Source organism: Symphalangus syndactylus, chromosome 11 (genome assembly GCF_028878055.3).
Source record: "Symphalangus syndactylus isolate Jambi chromosome 11, NHGRI_mSymSyn1-v2.1_pri, whole genome shotgun sequence".
NCBI lineage: Eukaryota > Metazoa > Chordata > Mammalia > Primates > Hylobatidae > Symphalangus > Symphalangus syndactylus.
The window spans coordinates 62,224,392-62,248,722 of NC_072433.2; the positions used below are offsets into that span (position 1 = coordinate 62,224,392).

The window sequence follows — 24,331 nt, forward strand, 5'->3', positions numbered from 1 at the left end:
TACTCAATATGTATTATTGTATACTGAAAAAAGCAGTTGCAAAACAGTAATGTATAGCATGGTCCCATTTGTATAAAAACAAAATGGTAAATGGTACGTGCATAGAGAAGCCCTAGAATAAACAGATCCGAACCACAGCAATTACTTCTGGGGAGTTGACATAAGTAGTAGGTTTCAGGATCAGACCTTTGTACTTCAGTATATGCCTTTCTGCTCTGTTTGACTTTCTTATCATGAACTTATATTGCTTTTATAATAAAAATGAAAGAAAAAAACTTCCCAGCTACTGTATAAATACTTCATCAACCCTAAAAAATATCACCTTGTGAATTCTAGATTTAAATGTGTGTGGTGGGCAACATTTAATGTCAAATGTTGGTATCTGGGGAAGTAGATTTTATAAATTGTGACAGCTTGTGGCTACACATTTTACTTTTGTCCCTGGGTAAAAGCTTTCAATCTGAGGTGAAGGTTGTTTTTTTTTTTTTTTTTCGAGACAGGGTCTTGCCCTGTCGCCCAGGCTGGAGTGCAGTGGCATGAACTCGGCTCACTGCAACCTCAGCCTCCTGGGTTCAAACAATTCTTATCCTCAGCCTCCTGAGTAGCTGGGATTACAGGCACACACCACTATGCCCAGCTAATTTTGTATTATTAGTAGAGATGGGGCTTCGCCATGTTGGCCAGGCTGGTCTTGAACTCCTGACTTCAAGTAATCTGCCTGCCTCGGCCTCCCAAAGTGCTGGGATTATAGGCGTGAGCCACTGCTCCCAGCCTAAAGTTTGTTCTTTATATCACTTATGGTTTTTGATGTCCTTTCTGCTTTAAATTATCTCCAATGTGGATTTTAATTATTCTATTAGAATTTAAATTTCCTTGTTATTCTTTTCTTGTTTAATTTGGCTTTTTGTTCTGCATTTCTGTCTTTACCTTTATAACTCCCTACTTTTCTTTCATAGAAGCTTCTTGATTTTATGTTTATTGATCTATCTATATCTACATAGATTTACATATATGCAGATTTTCTATATATCTACCTAGATATATTTAGATATAAATACACATTATCTTTACCTAAACTATAGATATAGATAGATAGAAACTTACAGTTGGCCCTCTGTGGGTTCTGCATCTGTGGATCCAACCAACTGTGGTTTGAAAATATCGAAAAGAAAAACCGATAAAAAATAACAACAATAAAATAATTTCAGAGTGAATAAAATGTGAAAAAAAATAAAAGTACAAATCAAAAAATCAATGCAGTATGACAACTATTTACATAACATTTACATTGTATTGTGTATTATAAGCAATCTAGAGATACTTTAAAGTGTATGGGAGGATGTGCATAGGTTATATTCAAATACTACAGCATTTTATATAAGGTATTTGAGCATCAAGGAATTTGGTATTAATATATAGCAGGTGGGGGAGTCCTGGAACCACCAACAAGTAATTTTAAATAGTTTTGTCCGTATTTTTTAGAAAGTCAGTTTTTTGTTGTTGGTTTTTTTTTATTTTTGAGATGGAGTTTCGCTCTTGTTGCCCAGGCAGGAGTGCAATGGCATGATCTCGGCTCATCACAACCTCCACCTCCCCCGGGTTCAAATGATTGTCCTGCCTCAGCCTCCCTAGCAGCTGGGATTATAGGTGTGCACCACCATACCCAGCTAATTTTGTATTTTTAGTAGAGATGGGGTTTCTCCATGTTGATCAGGCTGGTCTCGAACTCCTGATCTCAGGTGATCTGCCCACCCTGGCCTCCCAAAGTGCTGGGATTACAGGTGTGAGCCACCATGCCTGGCCTAGAAAGTCAGTTTTAAGTTATGCTTTTTTTCCTGTCTTTAGAACAATGTTCTTTTTTCTTTTGCTTTAGTGTCTTTTTATAGGCCTCAAATGTGAATGATAATCTTGGGAAAGCAAATCTTTGCATCATTTAATGATTCTACCAAGATATTGCTTATAAATAATAAGATCTGTGATATTTTGTAACAATGGATTATCAGTCCCAAGTTACACAGCACTAAAAAGAAATATATTCTGTGTGTTTTTGAAGTCCCAGAAAAAAAACAATTTGAAAACAATATTATCTACAGAACTTATTTGGATCTACTGAGAAGAAAGTTTAGGTGCAAGAGGAGTTATTAAAAATTTGTATAACTGGGTGTGGTGGCTCACGCCTGTTATCCCAGCACTTTGGGAGGCCGAGGCAGGCGGATCACAAGGTCAGGAGTTCCAGACCAGCCTGGCTAAAACGGTGAAACCCCGTCTCTACTAAAAATACAAAAAAAATTAGCCGGGCGTGGTGGCGGGCACCTGTAGTCCCAGCTGCTGGGGAGGCTGAGGCAGGAGAATGGCGTGAACCCGGGAGACGGAGCTTGTGGTGAGCCGAGATCGCGCCACTGCACTCCAGCCTGGGTGACAGAGCGAAACTCGTCTCAAAAAAAAAAAAAAAAAGAAAGAAAGAAAGAATATGCATAGTTTTACCCTGTCTGTTTAAAAATAAAGATTGAAAGAATACATATGCAAATAAGTTTACTTTTTTTTTTGGTAATACTTTACTGCATTGTCTGAATACTGACAGTCAGTATGCATTATGAAGCTACATGGCTAACACTGAGTACTCACTGTGTGTGCCAGGCGCTGGGTTCAACGCTCTACATGCATTTATATTTCATTTAATTCTTTCTGCAACCTGAGATGGTATAGCCACCCCATTTTACAGAGTTGAAACTGAGGCTCAGAGACTGAAAGTTAAGCCTGAGGTTGCAGTCAGTAAGAGGCAGAGCTGGAACTGAAACCTACGTGTGTCTGACCGCCAGTTCATGTTCTCACGGCAGGCTAGTCTGCTTCACAGAGTGTGGAGTAGATGGTGCATGCCTGCTAGGATGGGCTGGGTATCACTGTAGGTAACAAACAGCCCCAAACAATGGAAATCTACAACACTGAAGGCTCTTTTGCTGCCCATGCTGCATGTCCTCCATGGCTCTCCTGTGCCTTGTGCCCCACATCCCCTCATCCTGCCATAAGAATAAAGGAGCAGCCTCCATATGGGAGCTGTCAGCTGCTCTAAGAGATGAAGGAGAGGGTGGCCAGTCTCAATGGCTCCCAACTCTTTTGCCTTGAGGTGACACGCTTCACTTCCACTCACATCTCCTGGGTCAAAGCAAATCCCATGGGTACATCCACTTTCGAGTGGCCCAGGAGAGAACCGGAAATACTCGGTGGACTCCATTAAGGCTGTCATATGGTGTCAGCCTGCATGGGAGACTGTGGAGGGGCAGAGGAGGAGAGTGGGGAACTGATGGGAAATGACAGCAGGACTAAGTCACTGCGGATTTGCTTTATCCTCAGCCAGGTGGAGTTTGTCCCAGAGCTGCACAAAATCATCACCAGCATGATTAAACGGAGTAGACTTCAGAAAAAGCAGTTTGGTCAGATGTAATCAGCAGTGAACTCAGAATCAACTGAGTGACATTGAGTCAGTAAATCTCTGACTGCCTCAGTTGCCCCATATGATAGTTTTGAGGATGGGAACATTGAAAGAGTTGATTTAGAAGGATATCAAGAATGAAAATTCCAACATTTTAGTTCCTTTAAGTTAAATCCAGGCACTATCTTTCCTGCAAGTCTCCTGTTCCTTTCAGATTGCACAGGTGAGAGTGCTCAGATTAGGGCTGGAAGTTGTAAACTATTGCTCCCACACCGACAGTGCCCCCATGTCATCCATGTATTCTGTGCATTTTCCTGTGCTAAACACTCTCCCAAAACATCGCGGGGCCTGATTCTTCCTCTTTCTTCCAATGGCCCTGGGTGACTCAAGCGCCCATTCAATGACCAGGACACAGAGGTTTTAGAGAGATGCTCCATGAGGCCCCAGGTGCGAGCCTGTACCCTGCCAGAGCATGAGGTAAGGGACAGGGCATCGTCTGTGGGGGTAGTGGGGGTAGTGGGGGTAATGGTCAGCCAGGCTTGGTGACTCTACTTGCTCACCAGAGGATCCTACACCTGCCACCTCCGATGGATCCACTGCCTCTGTGCCTGCCTGTACTGCTGATGCTCCAGTGGCTAACTCAGCATCCCAGCCTAGGCCCAATGCCACTGAAGACGGACCTGCCCCCTGAGGACCCAGGAATTCTACCAGTCAGCTGTCCCCAGGAGTGCCCAGACCCTCATTCTCGTCCAGGACCCAGGAGCCCTACCCCCTGGCCTTCCCTCATCAGCCATAAATGATGATTTACTGCTGTTACCATCATCACTGCCTTTAGTGGCCAAGGACCTTCCAAGGTGCCAGCTCTGGAACGAAAGATGCCCTTGGGAGGTGATGACACTCAGGTACACGGGTGCTCAACAGATTGCTTCCTCCTATCCTCAGACAGTCTTTGCATGCATGCAACCATTGGCACTCCCATTGTATGGAAGGAAACCAGCCCAGGGTCACACAGCTGGTCAGCAGCAACACAGCTGGTCTCAAATCTAAGGTGCCTGGCCATGCCTCCATGAGGGACTGGCCTGCAAGAGAGGTTGATCCTGGCTTTGGGGAGCCTTTCCTGGGCTGCACGAATAACCCCCACTGTTTGAGGCCCCAAACTCTGCTCACATCTTCCTTTCCCTGTCTCTGCTTGGGCTATGATCACAGTGACTCTAGTAACCCTTCATGGACATTATAGTAATCTCTGCCATTCACTTTTGGTCTAATCTGACTTCAACCCCCACTCACTTGGTCTCTCCTTTTACAACCAACACAACCGAAATCTAGGGCTTTTGTTTGTTTGTTTGTTTGTTTGTTTGTTTTTGAGACAGAGTCTCATTCCATTCTGTTACCCAGGCTGGAGTGCAATGGTGCGATCTTGGCTTACTGCAACCTCCACCTCCCGGGTTCAAGGGATTGTCCTGCCTCAGTCTCCGTAGTAGCTGGGATTACAGGTGCATACCACCACACCCGGCTAATTTTTGTATTTTTAGTAGAGACGGGGTTTCACCATATTGGTCAGGCTGGTCTCGAACTCCTGACCTCATGATCCGCCTGCCTCAGCCTCCCAAAGTGCTGGGATTACAGGCGTGAGCCACTGTGCCCAGCCAAATCTAGGGCTGCAGCATGGCAGCAGCATACAAATAGAATTGAATTCCATAGTTTTGTTATCCCTGTTTTTTGTTTGTTTGTTTGTTGTTGCTGCTGTTTTTGAGACAGAGTCTCACTCTGTCACCTAAGCTGGAGTGCAGTGGTGCGATCTCGGCTCACTGCAACCCCTGCCTCCCAGGTTCAAACTATTCTCCTGCCTCAGCCTCCCGAGTAGCTGGGACTACAGGCGCCCACCACCACACCCGGCTAATTTTTGTATTTTATTAGAGACAGGGTTTCACCATATTGGCCAGGCTGGTCTGGAACTCCTGACCTTGTGATCTGCCCACCTTGGCCTCCCAAAGTGCTGGGATTACAGGTGTGAGCCACCATACCCAGCCCCTGTTTTGTTTTTGTTTTGCTTGTTTCTTAGGGTTGTTTTTCTATTTATGGTAAAGGCATTGGCTTTCCATTTGTGGCATCAATAGAATATTTCCTGTTTACAATAACCTTGTGTCATAGTAAATGGTAAAGGGATTTAAAGCAGTGGTTTTCAGCTGCCAGAGGCCTGAGTGAGTTTGGACACGCTCTGTGTGATCGGGCAGAAGAAGGCCTTTGGGAAGTTTAGCTGAGGACTGGGCCAGGAAAGGTGATGGACAGTGGGGGTCTGTCCTAGTCACCAGGTCCCTGGGTCCTGCCCACCTGCTTGGCGCTCCTCACCCATCACTCATGATGCTGCCAAGCCCTCTGGGTATTGTGGCCAAATACCCTAGGAGAGAAGCTGATGAACTTTGTTTCTTGAAATGCACTGATTCCTTGGACATCCCTGGGAGGGCAATCATGAAAGTCAACTTGGTTTTCTCCCCCTCATTTGGGTTCAGAATTTAAAGTCCACATGCACAGGCAGTAAGACGATATAGATAAGTGACATCATCACTCTGTTTCGGATGTTAAAATGTTTAGGTGGGTTAGGGGTGATTTGAGATCACACAACCTTGTGCCACAAAGTGGAATTCCCAGGCCAGAGGGAGACATTTTATTGCCATGCTATGATTTTATCATTGAGTTTAAAGGCAATCTTGTTTCATTTTGGATACTTTCTTATGTTTATATCTTATAAGGGCACTTTGAATTTCCAAGCAAATAATAATTTTGAGTTAGCTTTTAATCATTGACTTCTAGCACAGTTATATGATCAGAAACATGCTGTGTGATTTGATTGCTCTAAAATATATTGAGATTTGCTGGAACAAAATAAGGCAGGTTAATTTTTGTAAATGTACCCTGCATGCTTAAAATGAATGTATCTACAACATTTATTCCTGAGATACAGGTTGATGGACGGATGGCTACAAGGATTCGATGGAGATGGTTTACTATTGGGACCTTCCGCATCCCGCTGATGTTTTGTTGCTTAGGGTATGAACGGCTGAGCGGGGGCTGTAAAACCTCGCACTCTGCTTTGGTATGAGGTTCTTCCTGCCGTCCTGCCATCATTTGTTTTTTATGTTTTGTCACCAAGAGTGACCTTGAGGAACCCTGGGAGCTCAGGAAGGAAGGAGCGCCCAGAAGCAGGGACAGGGAGCTGGTTGGGGAGGACCAGAAATCAGGTTTGTGAAGGTTCCAGAGAGGACCTGTCCTTGGGAGGAGTGTGGGGGGCTGAGATGGGGGAGGGGGCATTGGAATGACGCTACCTGGAATGTCCATTGTGAGGCACCACCGGGGTCACGGATTGGTGGAGAGGGAGTATAAAGCCCCAGGGTTTCTAAGGGAGGGCCCAGACCGAAGAAGGTTTGCTGAAAAGCAGATCCCTGGTCTCCGTCTGATTGCTTCTAAGCCTCACGCTCCCTTGCCCCGCGCGTCCTGTTGCTTCCCTGATCGACCTTCTCCCTGACCTGTAGCTAAACCTTCCACCAGCGCATCAGAACTTAATTTGAACCGGATCCTTTCCCAGACCCCTTTCTTCTCCTCCTCCTCCTCCTCCTCCTCCTCCAGGTGCCCAACAGCCCCCTTCTCCTCCTTTCCTTTCCCTTCCCTCCCCTCCCCTCTCCCTTCCCCTCCCCCTCCCCAACTCAGATCCGGGACCCCATCCCCGTCCCCTTCCCTCCCCCCACCCTAAGCCACCCCACCTCTGTCCTGGCCGCCTCAGGGCGCCCTGAGAGGACCAGGACATGCGGGTGCAGTGGCTGCACTTTTGGCTCCTCCTGCTGGGATTTATCAGCCATCAGTCCACCTATGTGAGTAGACGCTGGACCCGCGGGGTTTCCTCCTTGTTACTGGGCTGTGTCACGCGGCCTGAAATTACACAGCTCAGGCCTGTAATCCCAGCACTTTAGGGGGCCGAGGTGGGCAGATCACTTGAGTCCAGGAGTTGAAGACTAGCCAGGGCATCATAGCGAAACCCCATCTCTACAAAAAATTCCAAAAAAGATTAGTCGGGCCTGGTGGTGCGTACCTGTTATCCCAGTTACTGGAGAGGCTGAGGTGGGAGGGTGTAAGTTTACTAACTCTGGAAAGTACGTACACCAGCATAACCCAACCCCCTTTCAAGATCTACATTATTTTATTTTTATTATTATTTTTTTGAGACAGAGTTTCTCCCTTGTTGCCCAGGCTGGAGTACAATGGGGCAATATCAGCTCACCGCAACCTCTGCTTCCCAGGTTCGAGCGATTCTCCTGCCTCAGCCTCCCGAGTAGCTGGGATTACAGACATGTGCCACCACACCCAGCTAATTTTGTATTTTTAGTAGAGATACAGTTTCTCCATGTTGGTCAGGCTGGTTTTGAACTCCCGACCTCAGGTGATCTGCCCACCTCGGCCTCCCAAAGCGTTGGGATTACAGGCATAAACCACCGTGCCCAGCCAAGATCTACACTATTATGTCACCCCAGAAAGTGAACTCTCAGTCTTCCCAGCCAATCTCTTTCTTATCATAGGTTAGCTTGCTTATTCTGGAATTTCGCGTATACAGATGCATGCCATGCCATAGGTACTCTATTGTGTCTGCCTTATTCTGCTCAACACCATGTTTCTGAAATCATTCCCATTGTTGTATGGTTCTCTAACTCCATCATTTCCATTTCAGACTCAGCATATGCCGAGTTCAACCTGTTGAAGGGCTATCTCTGTTTAATTCACCATCTTGAAAGAAACATTTAAAATTGAGATGTTTTCAAGAATATATAGTTAAATCCTGAGGAATCGATGTAGAAATGGTATCACAAGCTGTCTGAACTTACTCAGGGGAAGTCTTTGTCTTCACTCACATAAGAGTCTAATGGAATTAATATCAACAATCTTAGAGAAATCCCACACTATTCATGCCATTTTCATGATCTTGGTAATTTTTTTTAATTTTTTTTAAATTTTTCATCGCCTTGGTATTTTTTTTTTTTTTTTTTTTTGAGACGGAGTCTCACTCTGTCACCCAAGCTGAAGTGCAGTGGTGCAATCTCGGCTCACTGCAACCTCTGCCTCCCAGGTTCAAGTGACTCTTCTGCCTCAGCCTCCCGAGTAGCTGGAACTATAGGCGCATGCCACCATGCCCTGCTAATTTTTGGTATTTTTAGTAGAGATGGGTTTCACCGTGTTAGCTAGGATGGTCTCAATCTCCTGATCTCGTGATCCACCCACCTCAGCTTCCCAAAGTGCTGGGATTACAGGTGTGAGCCACCGCGCCCGGCTGACCTTGTTAATTTTTAAGCACTAAAATTTGATACTTATTTGTGAATGAAGTCACCTCTTCATTGTATTTTTTTTTTACTTATGCTGAGCTTTAAATGGCAAAGATTCACATAATCCAAGAGAGAAGTATTATTTAGAGGGATTCTTTTATCATGTGATATTTAATAAATGCATCCAACGTTATACATCAGTTTAAAAAACAAGTAAATAACTTTAAAGTAAAGATAACTACTGGCCAGGAGCAGTGGCTCACACCTGTATTCCCAGCACTTTGGGAGGCCAAGGCAGGTGGATCATGAGGTCAGGAGTTCGAGACCAGCCTGGCCAAGATGGTGAAACCCCGTATCTACTAAAAATACAAAAATTAGCCGAGCGCGATGGCAGGCGCCTGTAATCCCAGTTACTCAGTAGGCTGAGGCAGGAGAATCGCTTGAATCCAGGAGGCGGAGGTTGCAGTGAGCTGAGATCATGCCACTGCAATCTAGCCTGGGTGACAGAGCAAGACTTTGTCTCAAAACAAAAAGAAAAGAAAAGATAAGATAATTATTTTATACTTAGCTTGTCTTACCCATGAGTGACGGGCTGCATGTGGCCCAGGACAGTTTTGAATGCAGTTCAACACAAATTTGTAAACTTTCTTAAAACATTATGAGATTTTGGCCAGGTACAGTGGCTCATGCCTGCAATCCCAGCACTTTGGGAGGCTGAGGCGGGCAGACTACCTGAGGTCAGGAGTTTGAGACCACCCTGGCCAACATGGCAAAACCCCATCTCCACAAAAAATACAAAAATTTGCTGAGTGCACTGTCAGGTGCCTGTACTTCCAGCTACTCAGGAGGCTGAGGCAGGAGAATCACTTGAACCTGAGAGGCAAAGGTTGCAGTGAGCCGAGAGCATGCCACTGCCCTCCAGCCTGGGTGACAGAGTGAGACCCCATCTCAAAAACAAACAACAAACAAAAACAAAAAAACGGCTGGGCACAGTGGCTCACACCTGTAATCCTAGCACTTTGGGAGGCCGAGGCAGGCAGATCGCCTGTCAGGAGTTCAAGACCAGCCTGGCCAACATGGTGAAACCTCATCTCTAGTAAAAATACAAAAATTAGTTGGGCATGGTGGCAGAGACCTGTAATCTCAGCTACTTGGGAGGCTGAGGCAGGAGAATGGCTTGAGCCCAGGAGCTGGAGGTTGCAGTGAGCCGAGATTGCACCACTGCACTCCAGCCTGGGCGACTGAGCAGAACTCTGTCTCCAAAAAAAAAAGGATTTTTTTTTTAGATCATCAGCTATTGTTAGTGTTAGTGTATGTTATGTGTGACCCAAGACAACTTTGCTTCTTTAATATAGCCAGGGAAGCCAAAAGATTGGACATCCCTGCTTTATACCAAGAAAGATGACACCCCACATTTGCAATGCCTAAAAACACTACCAGCCTTCCGAAAAACATGAGACTTCTAACTTCGGTTCTTTTTTGTAGCAGTGGAATCCCACGGTGATATCTGATGGATGTGGTTACCTTTTGGAGGAGGTTGACGGTTTCTAAGGATGATTCTTTCTGAGAGAAATATTGTCAGTGTCATTGACCTTTTCATTATTTCAACTATTATTATTCCAGGTTATCAATTCTCTGCGTGACCATTTCCATCCTGGGACTGACTTTTGTGGAATTCTTTGGATAGTTATCATTATCGTGTTCCTGGGAATTTCTACACTTGCCATTTTCCTCTGGAAAACTAGGCTTTGTGTGAGTATACTAACTGTCTGTAGAGGTATACTTGTAATCACAAATAAGAAGAAATTATTTAAAACAATTCACGTTTCTGGACTTCATTACGAATATGTGGTTTTTACCCAAAAAATCAGGGAAATGATTTATTAGCATAAGAATTATGAAAATATCTGCCATTTACATTATGAAAATTAAATAGGTTGGTGTTTGTTTAAGAGAATGTCAACAGAGCTTTTGGTCAAAAATAAGGTTTTTTTAACCTTTGTGCTATTTATCAGAAATGGAGTATGAAGTTTCATCACTTAAATAGGAAATTCTTTCTAAACGCTTCTGCTTTAGAGTTCTATCATATGGGTGGAAGGAAAGCTTCCAATCTCCTCTCTAAAGATTCACTGCAGAAATGAGCTGACAACAGACGGCTTAACAGGAGAAGAAAAACATAGAACAGGCATAAACATGGGAACCAGCTGAAAAATGAGACTGCTAGAAGGGCCGGATGGTTGATGCTTAAAGAGCACCCTCTTCTGAGGGGAGAGGGAGCTAGATGGAGATGTAGGCAATTTAGAGAGGCAGCAAATGATTTTTAGGGGAAATGAGAGAGCCCAAGGAACAAACAATCGGCCTGAGACAAAGTTCCTCTGAGGTCATAGGGACGAGGTGACAAACTGCCGGAAGGTGAAGGGCAGAACTGCACTGCGTCTTATGATGCAGAGAAAGCCCCAGAGAATCTCCTAGAACTGCCCTCCAGAGAATCAGTGAAAAGTGTCTGGGCAGGGTAATTTTGAATGACATCATTCAAAGTGCATGTTCCCAGTTGCAGCTGGAGAGTGATCAGTATGTCAAAAGTCTGTACTTGGTAAGAATTTGGCTGCTAAGTTGTGCCATAATTTGTCTTTTGAGCCTTTTTTCCATTGGGTAAGTTGAGCTCTACATTTTCTCTTGCCATTCATGACAGTAAAAATGTGGTTGTCTGGGGGCTGAACCTCCTTCTGAACAATGATCCAAGATAAAAGTACTAATACCGCAATGCTTTTTTATATTCAAGGGAAGAGGAAATATGTTTCAGTTTTACCACCTAGATAATTACACGTCTTTTGGCACTGCCTTTCAAGATATGTAGAAAACAGAAAATATATGAGTTATGAAGATATCTAGGCACATTTAACATTCTCTACCCCACTTAGTCCTGAACAGAGAATTTTCAGTATAAATTGGGGGAAGTTTTTTTGTTTTTTTTTTTTCCAGCCCCGAGACAAGTTTCCCTCTGTTGCCCAGGCTAGAGTATAATGGTGTGATCTCAGCTCACCACAACCTCCACCTCCTGGCTTCAAGCGATTCCCCTGCCTAAGCCTCCCAAGTAGCTGGGATTACAGGTGCCCACCACCATGCCCAGCTAATTTTTGTTTTTTTAGTAGAGTCAGGGTTTTACCATGTTGGCCAGGCTGGTCTCAAAACCCGACCTCAAATGATCCGCCCGCCTCAGCCTCCCAAAGTGCAGGGATTACAAGCATGAGCCACCACGTGAGCTGGGGGAAGTTTTTAAATTTACCACTTTTTAACAATTCCATTTAGGAAAGTTCAGTTGAGCTGTTTGACTTGGACAGCTTTGCACCTTCTCATCTTTGTCCTTATCATCTAGTCATCTATACCATTACCTCCTAAGCAGGGACATCCTGGGTGCCATGAAGCATTCATGCATGACGGCATTCCTTTGCTTCTCATTTCTTCGTGTGTTTGACATTTCTCCTAGCTCCAAACTGGGCCAGCTACCTTTCAGCTACTCCTGAATTCTAGCAGTAGCTGTGGGATACATGTGGTTGCTCTTTCATCTTTTTGGATTACCCATTGCTTCTCTCGAAATCCTAGTACATGTTTTGTTTTTTATCCTATGTGCAGAAATCAGAAAAAAACAAATTCTACAAAGAATTTGAAAGATATTACTTCAGACCAGGTGTGGTGGCTCATGCCTGTAATCCCAGCACTTTGGGAGGCTGAGGCAGGTGGATCACTTGAGGTCAGGAGTTCAAAACCAGATGGGCCAACGTGGTGAAACCTCATCTCTACTAAAAAGACAAAAATTAGCCTGGCATGGTAGCGGGCACCTGTAATTCCAGCTACTTGGGAGGCTGAGGAAGGAGAATCACTTGAATCTGGGAGGTGGAGGTTGCCGTGAGGCAAGGTAGTGCCACTGCACTTCAGCATGGGTGAGAGTGACACTCCGTCTCAAAAAAAAAAAAAAAGTTATTTCAATGACTACCTCAGGAGATTCATAGGTATCTGACCCACATCTGAGATGGGATTTGCATTGCATCTTAGCTATGATGAGAACAAATATTTAATATCTTAGAAGATTAAAAGTATACTGTGATAATATGGAAATCTTGGTGGGAATTCAGTCGTTAGTGAGAATGTTTTGCGTTAGGTTCAAACCAGCCTCAAAGAAGCTGATGTAAGGGAAGGAAAAGTGGACTCTGAGTAGAGCAGGGACAGAAGGAAGATGCTCCAGTGCAGATCAGGAAGGAGAAGGTGGTGAAATGTTACAAATTCTAGAACTCAGAGAGCTGAAGGTAATTACTTCCTTTTCAAGTTGTGAAACATGTTAACCTGTGGTAAAATACTTATAACATGATAATTACCATCTAACCGTGTTGAAGTGTACAGTTCAGTTGTGTGAAGTATATTCATGTCATTTTTTTTTTTTTTTTTGAGACGGAGCCTCACTCTGTCACCAGGCTGGAGTGCAGTGGTGCCATCTCAGCTCACTGCAACTTCTGCCTCCTGGGTTCAAGCAGTTCTCCTGCCTCAGCCTCCCGAGTAGCTGGGACTACAGGCGTGTCCCATCCTGCTCAGCTGATTTTTGTATTTTTAGTAGAGACGGGGTTTCACCATGTTGGCCAGGATGGTCTCCATCTCTTGACCTTGTGATCCACTTGCCTTGGCCTCCCAAAGTGCTGGGATTACAGGCGTGAGCTACTGCACCTGGCCTATTTTTTTTTTTTCTTTGAGACAGAGTTTCAATCTTGTTGTCCAGGTTGGAGTGCAATGGCACAATCTCAGCTCACCACAACCTTTTCCTCCCGGGTTCAAGTGATTCTCCTGCCTCAACCTCCCGACTAGCTGGGATTACAGGCATGCACCACCATGCCTGGCTAATTTTGTATTTTTAGCAGAGACAGGGTTTCTCCATGTTGGTGAGGCTAGTCTCGAACTCCCGACCTCAGGTGATCTGCCCACCTCGGCCTCCCAAAATGCTGGGATTACAGGAGTGAGCCACCGCGCCAGGCCTCATGTCATTCTTGTGTGTGTGTGTGTGTGTGTGTGTGTGTGTGTGTGTGTGTGTGACAGAGTCTCATTCTGTCACTCAGGCTGGAGTGCAGTGGTGTGATCTCGGCTCACTGCAACCTCTGCCTCCCGGCTTCAAACGGTTTTCTGCCTCAGCCTCCCGAGGAGCTCGGATTACAGGTGCCCGCTGCCATGCCCGGCTAATTTTTGTATTTTTAGTAGAGACGGGATTTCACCATCTTGGCCAGGCTGGTCTTGAACTCCTGACCCCGTGATCCACCCGCCTCGGCCTCCCAAAGTGCTGAGATTACAGGCATGAGCCACCACGCCTGGCCGTCATTCTTAAATTATTATTTCCTAGGTGTCTTTCCTCAAGACTGTCTTAAAGTCACGAAATGTACACAACAGATCCACGGATGTACAGCGGAGAGCCTGGAGGTCCAATAGCCATAGTCAGGAAGGTAAGGCTCTGTTGCAGTCCTCATAGTGTGGAAATAAGTTTGCCCTGGAAAGGCAAAGAACAGCTTCTTGCCCTCAGGTTTCTCACCTTCTCCTCTCCTCACCCTCACCAAGGGCCAAGGTCCACTTGCATGCACACAAAGAAAAGGGTTTCTTCTTTTCCAGGAATTAAAATTAGCAAGGAAGACCTCTATCCTTCATGGAGATATATGGAAGCCAAAGTTCCAGCTGAAGTCCATAAGGTGATGACGAAGGTCAACAGTCATTACAAAATCAATGGACAGAGGAAGACTACCAAGGAAGAGTAAGATGTGCCTTGACACAAATACTGTTGTATGAACCATGTGCCAATCAAAGTAGAAAACTGTAAAGTCCTTGAGAATATTTTCTACAATATTAGTGGCAAATTCAGTGGTTTCAAAATTGAATTTGTCCTTTCTGCTTGATTAGTTTAATCTGCATAATTCCTTTCCCTTCCTACATTCTTGTTTGTAATTTTTTCAGGGGAAGAGGAGGTGCTAGTACTGGCATTGGTTTTCCTTTCTCTCTCTCTCTCTCTCTTTTTTTTTTTTTCCTGAGACGGAGCTTTGCTCTTGTTGCCCAGGCTGTAGTGCAATGGCACAATCTCGGCTCACTGCCTTTTGGGTTCAAGCAATTCTCCTGCCTCAGCCTCCTAAGTAGCTGGGATTACAGGTGCCCACCACCACGCCCAGGTAATTTCTGTATTTTTACTAGAGATGGGGTTTCGCCATGTTGTCCAGGCTGGTCTCGAACTTCTGACCTCAGGTGATTCACCTGCCTCAACCTCCCAAAGTGCTGGGATTAGAGGCGTGAGCCACCACACCTAGCCTTTTTTTTTTTTTTTTTTTTTTTAGTTTTGAGATTGAGTCTCGCTCTGTCACCCAGGCTGGAGTGCTATGGCACAATCTTGGCTCACTGCAACCTCTGCCTCCCAGGTTGAAGCAATTCTGCTCAGCCTCCCGCGTAGCTTGGATTACAGGTGTGTGCCACCACACTTGGCCAATTTTTTTTTTTTTTTTTGAGACAGAGTCTCACTCTGTCACCCAGGCTAGAGTGCAGTGGCGTGATCTTGGCTCACTGCAACCTCCGCCTCCCAGGTTCAAGTGATTCTTATTCCTCAGCCTTTTTTTTTTTTTTTTTGAGACAGAGTCTCGCTGTTGCCCAGGCTGGAGTGCAGTGGCGCGATCTCGGCTCACTGCAAGCTCCGCCCCCCAGAGTTCCCGCCATTCTCCTGCCTCAGCCTCCGGAGTAGCTGGGACTACAGGCGCCCGCCACCTCGCCTGGCTAATTTTTTGTATTTTTAGTAGAGACAGGGTTTCACTGTGTTAGCCAGGATGGTCTCGATCTCCTGACCTCGTGATCCACCCGCCTCGGCCTCCCAAAGTGCTGGGATTACAGGCGTGAGCCACCGCGCCCGGCCTTCCTCAGCCTCTTGAGTAGCTGGGACTACAGGCATATGCCACCATGCCCAGATAATTTTTGTATTTTTAGTAGAGGCGGGGTTTCACCATATTGGCCAGGCTGGTCTACAACTCCTGACATCATGATCCACACACCTCAGCCTCCCAGTGTGCTGGGATTACAGGCGTGAGCCACCGCGCCCAGTCCAATTTTTGTATTTTTAGTAGAGACAGGGGTTCACCATGTTGGCCAGGCTAGTCTTAAACTCCTGACCTCAGGTAATCTGCCTGCCTCAGCCTCCCAGCATGAGCCACCGCACCCAGCCTGGATTGTTGAATTCAATGCTTGGGTCACCTCCAGATTCATTTTCACAGTCTTTCACGTTTTGGTCATATTACATTGTATTTTGCTGCCATATGCCTGATCTTTTTTTGTTAAACGTGAGATACCTGTTAAAAAATATTTAGCAATGAATTGAGGCCTAGTAGCATGTTATCTTGCTGCAGAAGAGATGGGAGTCTACTTCTGGGGGATGGTCAGTGGTCCTCCATACAGGCTGCAATTGAGGTCGTCAGTGCAGGCTCAGTCCCTACAAAGGCCAGGGTATTTCCTGTCCACCTCTATTCTGATGTGTGACTCTTCTGGGTCTCAACCAGGCCAGTGGACTTCAGTACGGGTCGCTTTCATTGGCAGACCCTCAATCCACTTGTTTTGCATCTAATCCCATGCATGTGTGCAAAAGCTGCTCTGCTTCTTTGCATCTCAGTAGTCCCTTCTGGAATTCAGCAATGAAACTCAGGGAAATGGGTTCCAAATGCGAGGCTGACTTTCGTCCTGGTTTTCCTTCTTCTCCATCTTGACGTCATGTCTGTTTACTGCAATGTTAGCAATTTGATGTATTCAATCATGGGTTTTATATTCTGTTTGGTGTCCCCCATTGTTCTCATCAGAGATCAGAAGCTTCAGATGCACTTATGTCAACTCAAGAGTAGAATGCTTCCTTAGCTTCCCTCCGGAGTCAGGTTTTGTGTTTCTAGTTCCCAAGTGCACAGCAGGAGTAGTGATGTCCTCACTGGCTTCTCATTTGCATTAAACTGTGAGCTCCTTTAGTGTGGGGACAGGACCCTGCTCCCATTGCATTCTCAGCACCTCACCACACACTCCTTGTTTGAGGCCACCCCAGACATCATGTGCTGAAGGATGCCCTGTGGTCAGAAACAAGTTCATTAACTTTCTCTTTGAAGTGTTTTTGTCCCTGTTTCCTAGTGTTCTGGGAATTTTACACATCCTTCCTATAAAACCAAGTATCAGGTGAGATCCTTAGGATCAGGAGCATGAATCAAGTGGTGTGAGGGCAACACAGCAAACTTACCTTTTTAGGCCATTTCCTTTTTCTGCCCTCACTCTCTGTGAACTGAACCTTGTTAAAGTCAGTCAGCACCAGGCTGGATGGTTTGCAGTTGTCACCTACTTTCAGGACATAACACCCTGACTTAGGAGCCATTCCGATCATTTCTCATTCAGTAGATGCGCCCAGCATTCAGATTGCCTTTTCTCTCAACCAGGATCTTTAAAGTCAATGACAAGAGTTCCAGTGCTGAATCATGGCAAAGTGCAGCAGTGAACTGCAGGGTTAATGACACCATATTCTGGAAGGATCTCTCTATGGCTGATGGTCTCCATTCTGGCATCAGCCTGTGACTGAGAGTCAGGTCTCCCACAGGAGGAGTCAGATGAGGAGCAATCCTCTACTTCCGATGGAGTAGTTGTGATGAGTTGGTGAGGTCTGATTTTTCACACTGAACTAAAATGAGCTTTCGCTGTGTCAAGCACAAGACTGACCCCAGAGACACACATAGTGCACCTCATAGAAGCTTTTAATAGTCTTTATTTACTAAAGAATAGGACTAACTATAGAACTATGAAGATGAGCTGGAAATGACAGGTGACTTGCCAGCAGGCCAGAGTGTGATTTTTCTTTGTCCCTCAATGGGAGGTGTCAATTCTCCCTTCAGTTGTGAGAATCAGTTGGTTCATTTACAGGAAGGTTGCAGGGGGGATCTTTGAATCACAGCCTTCAGATGCCAGAAGGGCAGAGGGAATCCCACACGGGCTGGTGGATCATGTGTGTGCATTTCTCTCCCTTCTAATCTCAGGAAGCTAAGAATGAAAGAATGTGAGCAAGCAGAAAAGGAGAGGCAGCTATCAGAGGCAGAGGAAAATGGGAAATCGGTTATGAAAGAAATAGACACCGACATGTGAGTTCAGAAACTGAACCCCACCCTCTTTGGAAACCCCCATTGGAGACAGAGGGTTGTTTTTAACCTTTGTACAATGTTTAGACCCAGTAAATGCAGAAATAGAAACAAATGGTCAGAAGACATATCGAGAGAGAGAGAGAGAGAGAGAAAGTTCACAAAACAGAAAACAAAGTACCTTAAGATTTACCAGTGACCAAAAGATGTGAAGTAGCAAAACATCTCCTGATCCCATTGCCAGCTAGACTGTGTGGAAACTCAGTTCATACCAGCCATTCTAGGGGTGGGGTGAGTTGTTGTCATCCTCAGGAAAGTGTGTTGTAGTAGGATCAAACACATCCTTCAAAAGGACTATGCCTGTTTATAAGCCCAGCTGTTTCTGCCCTGTGAAACACGGCAAGGATATTAATACAAAGAGAATAGAGCTTTACGATAAAAGATGCTCAATGAAGGATGAATTAGGGATATACTGAGAATGGGGAAGGAAATTGTCAACTCGGAAGTCAGCAGGCAGTAAGCAAAAGAGGAGGAATCAATATAGCAACAGTTTGGATCAGACCGTACTGATTTTTGGGTTTTTTGTTTTTTTTTCTGAGATGGAGTCTCACTCTGTCACCCAGGCTAGAGTGCAATGACGTGATCTTGGCTCACTGCAAACTCCACCTCCCTGGTTCAAGTGATTCCCCTGCCTCAGCCTCCCGAGTAGCTGGGATTACAGGTGCCTGCCACCACGCCCAGCTAATTTTTTGTATTTTTAGTACAGACAGGGTTTCACCGTATTAGCCAGGATGATCTCGATCTCCTGACCTCGTGATCCACCTGCCTCGGCCTCCCAAAGTGCTGGGATTACAGGCGTCAGCCACCGCGACCGGCTGACTGTACTTTTATAGCCATCTGAAATACGTTTTCTAGGTATAGATAGATTGTGTAAGGGTACAGTTGTGAGGATAACAGAAACATGGCAGATTATTTAAAATCATCCTGAAAGTGGTGCTTTATCTGATGAAAGTGATTGTAATCCGTAGGAAATTGTTTCACGCTGCGGAAAGGTTGTGGCGGCAGGCAGAGGACTACTACAGACGCAAAGTAAGGAGCTTCCTCCCCGCAGTTGCAGGATTTTTCAGTGCCGATGCAGATGATGCCACGGCCCTTAGACTCTCTCAACATTCAATTTCTCATGTGTTGGCTTTTTCAGATCACCCCTTCTGCAAGAAAGCCTCATGCCAACTGGGTAAGTTTGTTTGTTTTCCTTGCTTTTGGACATATTCTGCTAGGTCAGGACATGGATGTATTTTTCTCCCCACAGCTCTGTGCTCAAGCCTTGCAGAGGAAGATGGCAGACAGGAAGGCTGCCTCCAAGCAGCAAAGGTAGGTCATTGTGATGGACATTTTAAAGGATGTTTTTGTTTTAAGATAAAGCTTTGAGTGTCTAGTAAAGAACTTGGTGTTTTAATTCTTCAAGTCAATTCTTTCTATGTCTTGTAGGTGTGAAATGAGGGAAAAGCAGAGAGTGCCAGAGACACAGGAGTCGGGAGCCAGTCCAGGGACGACCGGGCCTAGAGAACCCTTTCTGGAGGGGTAGGAGCTCGCTGGGAAGGCAGCCGCTGAATTTCTGCTGCACAATCCGCACACCCTGCTTCTCCTTTTGGGGATGAGGGCTCGGGTGGGGTAATGGTTATGTTTCCTGGAAACAATTCCAAGCACTTATAAAGAGAACAGTTGTCTCGCTGGGTAGCAGGACCCTATTTTTCTCAGGTGCCCTAGCTGAATGGCTCTTGGCTAGTCCCCTGTGAATGGTGGAGCTCAGGCCGCTCCACTGACTGTGGACATTGCCCCACCCTGATGTCTTGGTTACTTTTAACTGAGGAGATGAGCCTAGAAGGCAGATGGGCCAGCTCCCCTTTCCCCTTGACTCAGTGTGAAGGATTTATTTTTCTTTCATTTGAGAAAACAACAATAGCACTTTAGAATGGGAGCCACATGTGCTGATGAGGGCAAGATTTTCTGGCCATGTCTTCATGGATCAATATTGTAGCATGAGCTCTGCTTTAAGAAAAGAAGCATTTATTTACACTTTTTGGAACTTTCTTCATTATTTTTGTTTAAGTTGTTTATTGTCAACTATATAACTCCATTAGTAAGTTAAATTTCTATGTAATCTTACTCCTCTAACATTTGAAGTGTAACCCTAAAACTTTCCAGTTAATTTCTGTAGCTCTTACCTTTTCTCATGACTGTTCATCTCTTTATGTCCATTTCTGTTCATAAGTATTGATAATACCTGGCCAGGTATGAAAGTTAGATTAACTATGAATCCACAGAATTTTAAATGTCCCTATGGCTTGAAGAAGAGGAGCAGTGCTGTTCCTCTCCAGGGTTTATTGATATTCTTCCAACCATGGCTGTTCCTATTTTAATTTTGGGTCTGTGCTCACATGATGAGTGATTTCCTCTGATATGTACTGATTTAGAGCTCATTTCCAGCTGGTAAGAACCCGACCTGTTACAGCCTGTTGACAGTTAAGAATACCCCTGGACCAGGGCTCTGTGGTATCTTCCTCAAGGATGAGGGTCCAGAGGGCTCCAGGGTCCTCTGAGGCATGTGGTCAATAAACCCTGTGCCTCTGGTAAGGGACCTGTGTGGCACAGAGTAAGATGGCAGCAGAGGGTGTGGAGGGTTTCTTATTCTGCACAGAAGATGCAAGCCAGATTTACCCCATTCCCTTCTCTGGCTCTTAGCAGATTCAGGACCTCATTCGGTTCCCATGAGGAACAGCAGCTGCGTCCCAGCTGAAAACAGAGAGAAGACAAAGGTAAACGCTGGGGACATTTTCACTCTTCCTATATCAGGACACTTTGGTCTTTTCCGACAACGCCCTCTCCTGGCCTGGCCTCTGCTCTGTGGGTTCTGTGGTGCCTTTTCTGTCTCGACTTCTTGAGAAGCAAAATCTTCCCCATGAGACTTCAGGCTTCTCCATTCCCAGCTGATCATCGTTGGTGGCACCTCCAGAATCCATAAAAGCTCAGGGGCCGAGGCTGGAGGGCTTTTACTGTTCTGTTTCCAGAAATAACATGAGGAGGCACCACTGACCTCCACTACTGTAGGTCTCATGGCGCAGTGAACTCTGACTGATCCACTTTACCCAAGATGTTGTGGGGTCCCATTTCCAAAATATGTGGGATTTTCTTTCTTTTGCTGTGATTTTGTTTGCATTCTGCTATAATGTAGGTGATTAACGTTTGAAATATCTGCTGTATTCCCAGAAGTGAAAATGCATTAATCTAACATTAATTTGTGCTTTGTGCAATTTTGAATGCTCTTTGACAAGGCCAATTCCATAGTTCACCACAGTCCCATCCCTGTTGGTTACCGTGTTGTGCAAAAACACCTTCGTCCCCACCCAGTGAGGCCCCTGATCTAATATTCTAAGTGTCAGAGGTTCCATATTTGTAATAGCAAATAGGCCCTGACTGTAAATTAGTGAAGAGTGAATGTAACTTATTACCCACAGGGACAATTCCAAATGAAGGCCTTAAATGATGCTCAGCTAAGCTGGTTCTTGTGTGGCCTCTGTACCTTCAAAAGCTGCCGAGTCCTATGATTACACATGATGGGACTTGTACACTTGAAGTGAAACACAGTTTTAAAACTTGCTTTGTTTAGAATTCCCACCTCATTTTTCCATGGACAAAAATATTCTTTATGTCCTAGTGCACTTACAGTTTGGTATTACCTGGGAGTGAAAAGAAATATTACAGCCATGCCTAACTGACTTCTTGAGGTAAGATTGTTCTGTCAGAAAACCCTCTCCCAGTTCCCCTGCAGCTCTTCAGGAATCCACATCTCTACAGAGCTCTTTGTTCTCATGTGTGGCACCTCCAGAGTGAAGAAGATCCTTTGTCAAGAAGGGAAACAGAGGGGAAATGAGACGGTCCTGCAGGCAGAGCTGGAACCAACTTCCACTCTGCCTCTTGCAAGCTGTGTGACCCTGGGCACAATTTCTCCTTCCTCTGGAAACCTCTGTTTTCTTAGATTTGGAGCAGGGTGGTCACACTGACCTTGCAGAGTTCTGAGAATCAGAGACAGAACATAAAAGGCCTGGAAAACATTCTCCAAAAAGAAGTTGCAACATATGTGGACAATGGGCTTTTCATGCCTCTCTTACTCTCTGTTGACCTGGTGCAGGAAACATGCTCTGGTGCTGGCTGTGAGGGAGGAATGAGGATAGACATAGACATTCCTGTGTCTCAAACATGCTTCTTTATTACTCTGTTATGACTCTGTCTTCCCTGGGGCAGGACCCCAGCCTGCCTACATTTGCAGACAGACACAGTGGCATGTAGAGACAACAGTGTGTCCCAATGATTTTACTCCCCAGCTGTCGGCAGTACTCAGTGGAAGGGTGATATTATGACACTGATACTGCTATTTTGAAACCTGGAGGATGGAAAGGTGCAAAAATCTATCACCAGCAACAGAAGGTACAGCCTGTGCTGGTGGTGGTAATTTTGTCCTTCAAATGAATATGTGTGAAAACATTTCCTCCTTTGGCCCTACAGGTCCGAATGGCTGCAGTGGAGCATCATCATTCCTCAGGATTGCCCTACTAGCCCTACCTCACAGCTGAAACTTTAAGAAAAAGGAAGGGCCGCCAGGCACCTCCTCCAACTCAGTGTCATCTGGGAGGTCAACCACCTCCATCAGCTAAAGGTTGTCTGAGACCTCTGAATCTTTCTCGACTAGTGTCGACTAGGACCTCAACCACATTCTACAACTGATGATTTTCGGAGAAGAGATAAACTTCAAGTCGAGTGTCCCCTGGGAGCGGAACCATTTCCTCCAGCTGATGATTTTCCGAGACTCAAGTCACCTCCCGAGTGTCTTCTGGTACCTCTTCCACCTTCTCCGGTTGATGACTCTCTGAGCCTCAAGTCACCTCCCGAGTGTCTTCTGGTACCTCTTCCACCTTCTCCGGTTGAAGACTCTCTGAGCCTCAAGTCACCTCCTGAATGTCTTCTGGTACCTCTTCCACCTTCTCCGGTTGATGACTCTCTAAGCCTCAAGTCACCTCCTGAGTGTCTTCTGGCACCTTAAAGCACCGAGGTGCTTTAGTCAACTGAGTCTGCCCAAAACTAAAAAGCATCCATTCAAAAGTACTTAACTCAGAAATTATAAAAATAGTAGACATCAATAAAATACATTCTACACAGAATACGCCAATCTTACACTACTCTTTTTTGATAATGAAAAATGTACTTACTGAGCTAGGTGTGGTGGCTCACGCCTATAATCCCAGCACTTTGGAAGGCCAATGAGAGTGGATCAGTTGAGGCCAGGAGTTTGAGACCAGCCTGGCCAACATGGCAAAACACCATCTCTACTAAAATACAAAAATGAGCCGGCCATGGTGGCATGCACCTGTAATCCCAGGTAGTCCAAACGATGAGGCAGGATAATTGTTTGAACCCAGGAGGAGGTTGCAGTGATCCGAAATCATGCCACTGCACTCCAGCCTGGGTGACAGAGTGAGTCTCTGTCTCAAAAAAAAAAAAAAAAAAAGAAAAGAAAAAAAGTGGGTTGCAGTGGCTCACGCCTGTAATCCCAGCACTTTGGGAGGCCGAGCCGGGTGGATTACGAGGTCAGGAGATCGAGACCATCCTGGCCAACATGGTGAAACCTCCCCTCTACTAAAAATGCAAAAATTAGGCCGGGCGCGGTGGCTCACACCTGTAATCCCAGCACTTTGGGAGGCCGAGGTGGGCGGATCATGAGGTCAGAAGATCGAGACCATCCTGGCTAACACAGTGAAACCCCGTCTCTACTAAAAATACAAAAAATTAGCCGGGCGTGGTGGCAGGTGCCTGTAGTCCCAGCTACTCGGGAGGCTGAGGCAGGAGAATGGCGTGAACCCGGGAGGTGGAGCTTGCAGTGAGCCGAGATCCCACCACTGCACTCCAGCCTGGGCGACAGAGCCAGACTCCATCTCAAAAAACAAAACAACAACAACAAAAAAAACCGTATTTACTAAATTTTGGTATCAAAATAACAAATTATGTGTGTTTTGGGGAAAGAAATCTGGTTATTAAATCTTCATTTCGATTCAGTTCTATGTAAATTAAAATTCACTCTAAGAACTATGTTTTGGTATAAAACTTCATGTGCCCAAATGTGTTCAGGAGATAACTTGAGATTTTAGAATGGAAATATAAACAATCAAAACCAAGTTTCCTGAAACTTGCATTAAAATATTAGAAATATTAATAAGTCTAAAATGCCATTTTGCCACTGTTATTCATATTAACCAAAATATTAGAGACGTAATATTTCAGACTAGATCAGGAAAAAATGTCTGAACACAATTCAAAAATAATCATTGATAATTTTTTAAAAAGTGGGTCTATAAATCGTAGTAATACCTCAAAATGAAGTGCATAAT

General features: G+C 45.2%; 1 protein-coding gene across 7 annotated transcripts; it reads left to right on the top strand.

Annotated features, from left to right (window-relative positions):
* Positions 1 to 7,155: 7,155 nt before the first annotated feature.
* NPIPB4 (nuclear pore complex interacting protein family member B4) lies at positions 7,156 to 23,107 on the top strand. Of its 7 annotated transcripts, none has more exons than XM_063612094.1 (10): positions 7,156 to 7,296; positions 10,360 to 10,488; positions 14,117 to 14,216; positions 14,380 to 14,518; positions 17,793 to 17,894; positions 18,920 to 18,980; positions 19,090 to 19,125; positions 19,201 to 19,262; positions 19,380 to 19,472; positions 20,634 to 23,107. In XM_063612094.1, exons 1-10 carry the CDS (start codon positions 7,231 to 7,233, stop codon positions 20,686 to 20,688), a joined length of 843 nt encoding a protein of 280 aa, XP_063468164.1. In that variant the 5' UTR covers positions 7,156 to 7,230; the 3' UTR covers positions 20,689 to 23,107. The 7 variants fall into 7 exon arrangements, with proteins under 7 accessions (XP_063468164.1, XP_063468165.1, XP_063468163.1 ...); XM_063612095.1 differs by having other exon boundaries at positions 20,637 to 23,107; XM_063612093.1 differs by having other exon boundaries at positions 22,455 to 23,107.
* The last annotated feature ends 1,224 nt before the right edge of the window (positions 23,108 to 24,331 follow it).